The following is a 7,758-nucleotide window of genomic DNA, read 5'->3' on the forward strand; positions in this document are numbered from 1 at the left end:
TTTCGGCCTCTAGTCTTTGAGTGGCGTCTGGAATTCTGGATCCTGCCATGCCAACCCTCACTAGCTAAAGCTCCTACTAGCAAGTGAGAGCCCGAGCGTGCAAAGGCTGATGGCACCTTGGTAGTGATCCAGTCCACTTCTTGCGGCCGACAAGGCGGAATCGGATATCCACAGCGCTCAATTAACGAACCAGCTACGTCGGAAATGGTTATCTGCACTACCGGCTGCTTACCTACGGCCAACAAAAAGCCAGGCCTTTTTTTTGAGAGAGAGAGAACAAAAAGCCAGACCTTGTGGCCAGGAAACTAATAGGAGAAATCTTGAGGTCAAGAAAGTGCCCCGGATGGATTTCACCGCTCCGTAGCACGCCACGTCTGTCTACCGACCGGCCGGCCGGCCTATGTCAGTCTATGTGTGGCCCCTCTGCAGATCCGGCACTGTGAAATCTGAGGAATGCGTGCTTATGGGACAAGATCCTAGTAGTACAACCAAACACTTGAGGCTGTCCACCAGTGCTCTATCTATCTATATATATATGGTCATCTATGTCTATGTGAGAGACGTAGCTAGCTTGCCATCAATTTGTACCTCCCGGCTCTTACACCAATGGCCGATCCAAGCTTCTTCGTCGGAATCGTTGGTCAGTTCTCTTTCTCCTGCTTAAATTCAATGGCCGATCCAAGCTTCTTCATGCATACATCCTCTTGCTTAAATGCCCACTGCTCTCAGCATCACTCTCTTTCTTTTCCGCAACAGGGAACATAATCTCCATACTCGTCTTCACATCTCCAATGTGAGTTCAGCCAGCAATTCCGACTATATGTATAAGCGCTCGCGGTTTACCAATTCTTGCGCGATCCAGAAGCTGATGCTGATGCTGTATGTGTTTTGCTTGCATGATTCAGTGCGACTTTCCGGAGGGTCGTGCGGAACAAGAGCACGGAGGAGTTCCGGTGGCTGCCCTACGTCACCACCCTCCTCTGCACCTCCCTCTGGGCCTTCTATGGCCTCCTCAAGCCCGGCGGCCTCCTCATCATCACCGTCAACGCCGCCGGCGCCGCTCTGCAGGCCACCTACGTCGCCCTCTACCTGGCCTATGCCCCCAGGGACACCAAGGTGCGTCCATCCCTCTGCGCCCTTCACAAACCCGTTTTCAGCTAGCAGCGCTGCTGTGACCTTCTCAACATGGCCAGATGGAACCCGGGCGGATCTGAACTGTGGATAACTAATTTGCAGGTGAAGATGGCGAAGGTGGTGGTGGGAGTGAACATCTGCTTCTTTGCCGCGGTCGTCGTGGTGGGGCTGGTGACGCTGCACGGCGCCGTCCGGCTGTTCGCGGTGGGGGTTCTCTGCTCCGCTCTCACCATCGCAATGTATGCTGCGCCCATGGTCGCAATGGTTAGTAACAAGCTCGATCATCTCTTCAGTTCTACCACCACCAAAATCTTGGTCTTTTCTTTTCTTTTCGGAACTGTCTCCCTCACGGCAGCGTTTCCTTTCAAGCAGAAGTTAATTTTATTTTTTTGCGGGGACAAGCAGAAGTAACTTTAACTAGGGCAAAGTCATTTCCCATCATATTTTTCAATTCTCAAATGTCTGAAACTTTGGAAGTCTCTGTCACCTAAAACCACACTCTCCCAAATCTGAATCGCAGTTTGAAACTGTGTACCTTTTGCAAAATGTCAGTGTTTTCTTCGATTTTATAGCAGTAGGTGTAACTCTCCCAAATCTGTCATTAAGCAGTAGGTGTTGGTCTGATGTCGTTTTCTTGGATTTATAGCAGAAGCAATATTATAAAAGCGAAAGCTTCGCTTGAGCACAACTTCTCACCTATTTGACGTAATATTAAATGATGTGTGTAGGGCACATCTAGATGTGCTATAGTTATTGCACATCTAAATGAGTGAATCAAGCATAAAGGAAAAAAAGAAAAAAATCCACACGAATCTCAACGTAAGATCAATGACATAGGATTTAAATGTGCAATATTTATGGCACATCTAGATGTGCTTTAGCAAAACTGAATATTAAACTAGTTTAATTTTATTCGTAATTTATGTTTAAACTGTTTGAAATGGATGGGTATTTACGAAACATGGTTGGATGGCGTGGTACCCATACACGTTCAAACGTACTAGTATTTGCGGATATTTGGAGGCGTCAGTTTGATAACCGCCATCATTCTAGATTTTCATTCACACATGATGTCCATGCCTTCTTTCTAGAATTTCATTCCCCATCAAAATGCATATCTAGATTTTGATTCCTGGACTTGCAGTAATTTCGAATTAAGTCTCGTCATGTGCGGAGTGAGTCACGACACACAGTCTATCCCTATTTGTATGTAACGACGTGACATGACATGATCACCCGCGTCACAAACGGATCAGGCCCTGCGTCGCCCCCCGCTCAGGCGACTCGAGTAGCTCTCCAACCCTAGCCGCCATCGGGGCCTAGCCCATCTTTCTCCCCTCCTCCCGCCGCCGCCGGCTTGCGCCCGAAGGCTGACGGCGGTGGCGGGAGCTCTTCCTCCCTCCCGCGTCTCAGGGATGGCGGGGCCCCGATATGCGTGGAGGTGCGGCCGATCTAGAAGCGACGGCGGCGGCGGTCAGCCCTGCCTCGGACCATGGGCGGCTACTGCGGTGGTGGGCCTAGATCGGGCGGCGGCGCGATGCGGTCTTCGGCGGCATGTCAATTGGCTTTAGATCAGCGGCGGCGTCGAGGGCCTGATGGACTGCTTGGCGGCATCCATAGCAGATCTGTTCTGGCCGGTGTAGCCAGTGGTGGTGGCCATCTTCTTCGTCGGCGGTGGCCGGCCAGAAGCTTGGTGATTGGATTTCGAGATCCATCATCTAGTTCCGACTGCGAGTTGGGGAGACATGGTTGACGGTGAAAACCGAGCCGACGGCAGGCGATGGCGGCACGTCGTTACCTTGATGAAGGCATCGCCATGTAACTACTGTCGACCCACTCGTGTTGCTCCGGGGGAAACCCTAGGATCTGGTGTTTCAGATCGGACGATGGCGGCACTGCGGTGTTGTTTCTCTCTTGGGAGCATCGTTTGTGGAGCAGCGTTGGAAGTCAGAGGCGGGAGGTGGAGCGGCTTCGTCTTGCATGGAGTTTCGGTGGAGATGTCAAGTCATGCCTGACCGACAGGTGCTACGCTTTGTCATGCCTGGTCGGCAGGTGCTACGCACGACAGATCTTCCAAGGACTTCAAACTCTATCGGCTGATGGTACTTGGCAGCATGGCGCTGAGGTGTATCAGTGGCGACGGCTGTTTGCGCGCAGGGAGGGGGTGCCATTGGGCGCCGTGGTGGCGTCGACGATGGCTAGACCGAGCAAGGTTGATGCATCAGTATAGTTCTGAAGATGGAGCGGTGGCAGTTGCTGGCAGCGGCCTCTGAGAGCACGCGCGGACCAGTGTGTGCCCCAGCCCCGGCAAGTGGCTAGGTTGGGGCTTAGGTCTTAGATGTTAGGCTTGGCTACGATGTCTGTTTGGTATTAGGCCCAGGCTATCTACGCCCCTTCATCAACTGGATAGGTGTAGCGACAGTTTGTTGCTTAGACGACGGCTTTAATCTTACTGTTGTATCATTTTGTAAGGTCTTATAAAAATAATTAATAAAGTGGTCGTATGCATCGTCCAGACGCAGAGGACGGGGTCATCATCCTTCTCTAAAAAAAATGACATGATCACCCCGCAGGCCACAGTTGGTACGTGGTGACCATTAATACGTGTTTCAGATGCCTTAACTGGTTCGGTTTCTCATCGCACTCAAGCCTCTCGGGAGAAAAGAGAAGGTTTTTTGTTTGCCACGTAGTTCTCGATTACCCAAATGCACTCACTGGCAGTATGTTGAGAAGCGCTTACAAGTGAGCGATTGAAAACTTTATCCGCCGTGAATTAATTGATATGCATGCAGAGGACAGTGGTGAAGACCCGGAGCGTGGAGTACATGCCCTTCTCCCTGTCCTTCTTCCTCTTCCTCAACGGCGGCATCTGGAGCGTCTACTCCCTGCTCGTCAAGGACTACTTCATCGGGGTACGCACGCATCATGCACACATGACGTCCATACGCATATACACTACGTAGAGGCGCAGGTTTAACTAACTTCACACTTGTTGGAACTGGAACTACTTTCAGATCCCCAACGCCATGGGTTTTGTGATGGGCACGGCGCAGCTGGCGCTGTACATGGCGTACCGGAACAAGAAGAAGCTCGTGGTGCTCAAGGAGGAGGACGAGGAGAAAGGGGCGGTGCACCTGATGGGACAGGTAGAGCTGGGCCAGGCCAAGGTGCCGTCGTTGAAGAAGGGGCTGAGCCTGCCGATGCCCTCGTCCCTGCCGTCGCCGTTGCACGGGTTTGGCAACCTAATCAAGGCCTTGTCCGCCACCCCCCTGGAGCTGCACTCTGTCTTGAGCCAGCACGAGCGCGTCGGTGCTAAGGAGGAGCACCACGACGACGAGCATGCCTACTCGTCCAAGTGACACACACTAACACTAACTAGTGCGTGTAGCAGCATTTGATAAAGCCTGCACGGGGTATGCGTAATATAATGCGTGTACAGTGTTCGCACTGAAATGGAGAGTATGGCGTGACAGCATGTATATGACGTGCTTATTTTGCGCATAAATTGAGAGGGCTAGTTTCTTTTCTTTTCTATTTCAGCTCAGATCTTTTAAGGAGGACATAGCCTCGGCCTCTATATCGTTGCGAGTGATGCACACAACCATATTTATTAGTAATTATTATTAAAGGTGTGAGTATCATTCATCCAATACAACACAAACAAAATATAGAAAGATAAAATCCGCAACCTGCGTATAACATGACAATATCCTACGAATCCATTTATGTTTGTGAATCCCTGTATCCTCTCCTCATCAGCCGTTTGATGGAAATCTTGTGCCTAGCGAGCGTGAGGGCTCATTTTGCACAATGACGCCCGCCTCCAGCCCAAGCTCCATGTGAATTTTTTAAAAAGGTCCCCAGCCCAGTACTTTCCAATCGTTTCTCTGTCAATCCCCTGTGGTCACGACCATCTACCAACGATCGCCGCGACAGACACGACGGGAAGCGCCTTCCAGATCCCGATCAACATGCCGGACGTCACCGCGAGTCCATGACAGACACGACGTCCCAACTCTCAATCAGCAGGGCGGACGAAGTCTCCTCGCAACTGATCAGCATGCCAGCTACTGCTGCTATGGACGATGAAGCTGCTTCGAGAACAATGGAGGGAACCTGCTCACCCTCCTTCCATAAACCAAAAGGCTACTCTGCATTTGCCTGCACATCTAGTTGTCAGCAAAGCCATCTCTCACGCCCTGATGTGGCTGTCCAAAGCCCTACGACAACAGAACATGAGCTGTGCTTCAGTACGAGAAATGTAGCTTCAGGCAACACATGGAAAACAAGTAATATTTGTGTGTGATGTAGATGTATACCACAGAGCACAAAGCACTGAACATCCTCTGGTTTATATTCCAAACAGAGAAATGACATTCATTTTTTTTTTTGAATTTTGCATTCAAAACAACATCAATTGTTATTGCAATCGGCAAGAGGAGTTCATCTAAACAAAAGTAGCTATGTGGTCACAGTTGTGGTAATCTATTCAAGGACAGGGATGCGGCGGCCGCCTAAGCGGACCTCCGTCGCAAGCTGCCGATGCGACGGCCATCGTGATGGATCTCTTGTGAAGCTGTTTTTCTCTTATGGCCAGTGTTGAGTTATGTGTGATGGCAGCTGCTTCTTTGACGAGTGTTGAGTTGAATGGAGTGTGGCAAGTAGCAGGAGCACCAAGATATATTATGTTCTCATACACCTGAACATGCTCTGATTTTGTTATATATACCAATGAGCACATAAACCTAGACATGCTCTGATTTTCTTATACTACTAAGGAGCAGCTGCTATCACATGGGAGAAATTCATGTACAGAAAACTTTGGCAAACCAAGAGCTCATCCATTTATTCTGCTGTACAAGCAGTGTTCAATTCAACCCTGACTGCTTAATAGTAGAAGTAGCATCTATTAGGTGTAGAAGTGTATTGGCGGCATACGAGACTTGTTAACCAAATTACAGTATCAATTCACCAAAAGAAAGTAAAAATACTTTTTTCCTGAGAGTAAACGAGAGCTTTCATTCAATCTACCCCCTCTGTTCACTTTTATAAGACATTTTAGACAGTTGAAATTGAACTGTTTCGATGTGTCTTAAATGTGTAAACGGTCTTACAAAAGTGAACGGATGAAGTAACAAACATGTTTACATTGTCATTTTCAGTACAAGATATACTGTCAATTCTAACCCAGGCAGTCAATACATGTTTTGCCCAGTTGCTCTCTCTCTCCCAACTTTCTAAAAAACAAATCTAGAGAAATGACATTCAGTATTTCTGAATTTTGCACTCCAAACAACATGAACTGCTACTGCAATCGGCAAGAGGAGTTCATCTAAATAAAAGTAGGTATGTGGTCGCAGTAGTGGTCGTCTACGGGGTTGTGTTGTTGTAGTCGTCGTCGTTGTCAGGATGTGGTGGCCGCCATCTTCCTCGGAATGTGTTGGTCGCGGCCGCCAGAGTGTGGTGGTCGCTTGCTGTTGTCTCCATGACAGGTCGTCGCCGCCGGGGTGCAGACCGCCGCCTACTCGGATCCCGGGTGCAGGCTGCCGATGCGACGGCCATCGACATGGATCTCCGTCCGAGGGATAGAAATCAACATGAATCTCTGTCTGAGGTCGCCGCTGCGACGACCACCCACACGGCAGGCTGTCTGCGCCGTCGTAGCAACCACCCATGCAGATACACATCCCGTTGCGGCTGCCACTGGGATTGGAGGTCGCCGTGGCCGCCGGCGAGGTGTAGGTTGCGACCTGATTAGGGATTGACAGAGAAACGATTGGAGAGTACTCTCCTGGGGACTTCTTTAAAAAAATCGTAGGAAGCTTGGGCCGGAGGCAAGCGTCATTGTGCAAAAGGAGCCCCGGCGCACGCTAAGCACAAGATTTTTATCAAACGGCTGACGAGGAGAGGATACAGGATACAGGGATTCACAAACATAAGTGGATTCACAGGATATGACGCCATAACATGACAATATCCTATGAATCCACTTACAGCGTGTTTGGTTCAGGGGAATTAGAGATTGGGAATGGGAGTTGAGGGGTAAGGAGATTAAAAATCCACTGTTTGATTAGAGGGAATGAGAGTTTAAGTGGGAAGGGGACTGGGAGTTGGGAAAACCAATTCCCACCGATTTCTTTGCAGGGGGTACCCTGTTAATTCGTGAGGAGAGTTTTATCCCACGCCAATTCCCATCATATGCCAAACAAGGGAATGGGAGTAAAAATCTACTTCTCATGCCTAATCCCTTCATAAGGGCATGTACAATGGTGCTATCTTAGGAGTGCCACGTAGGATAAATAATGAGGTGGAGGAGAGAGAACTCATAAGAGAAGACTTGTCTTCTCTTATTTAAGATAAGACAAGAGATGATCTCTTAGCACAATATGTCTCATCACATTTTTAGGAATTGCTAATTATTGAAGATAAGGCTAAGAGATGACCCATTGTAGACATTTTTCTTTGTCATATCTAAATTACATGCAAAACTTAAGATAAGACTATCTTATCAACCATTGTACATGCCCTAAACACCCTTGTGCAAACTCCCATGCCCTTATCCAAGTGTTTACCAAACAGGCTGTTATGTTTGTGAATCCCTGTATCCTCTCCCCGTCAGCCGTT

General features: G+C 49.1%; 1 protein-coding gene across 1 annotated transcript; it reads left to right on the forward strand.

Annotated features, from left to right (window-relative positions):
• The first annotated feature begins 421 nt into the window (after positions 1–421).
• On the forward strand, positions 422–4,711 carry LOC119285670 (bidirectional sugar transporter SWEET16-like). Its single transcript, XM_037565006.1, has 6 exons — positions 422–640; positions 757–793; positions 906–1,116; positions 1,237–1,398; positions 3,927–4,046; positions 4,149–4,711. Exons 1-6 carry the CDS (start codon positions 607–609, stop codon positions 4,491–4,493), a joined length of 909 nt encoding a protein of 302 aa, XP_037420903.1. The 5' UTR covers positions 422–606; the 3' UTR covers positions 4,494–4,711.
• Positions 4,712–7,758: the final 3,047 nt, after the last annotated feature.

The sequence above is a fragment of the Triticum dicoccoides genome, chromosome 4A (assembly GCF_002162155.2).
Source record: "Triticum dicoccoides isolate Atlit2015 ecotype Zavitan chromosome 4A, WEW_v2.0, whole genome shotgun sequence".
Classification (NCBI taxonomy): Eukaryota; Viridiplantae; Streptophyta; class Magnoliopsida; order Poales; family Poaceae; genus Triticum; species Triticum dicoccoides.

Bases quoted from the DNA above. Each gene is read 5' to 3' on its own strand.
- LOC119285670 (XM_037565006.1), top strand. From the start codon at position 607: ATGGCCGATCCAAGCTTCTTCGTCGGAATCGTTG. The intron at 641-756 runs GTCAGTTCTCTT...TTTCCGCAACAG, and splicing joins CTTCTTCGTCGGAATCGTTG to GGAACATAATCTCCATACTC. The intron at 4,047-4,148 runs GTACGCACGCAT...AACTACTTTCAG, and splicing joins TCAAGGACTACTTCATCGGG to ATCCCCAACGCCATGGGTTT.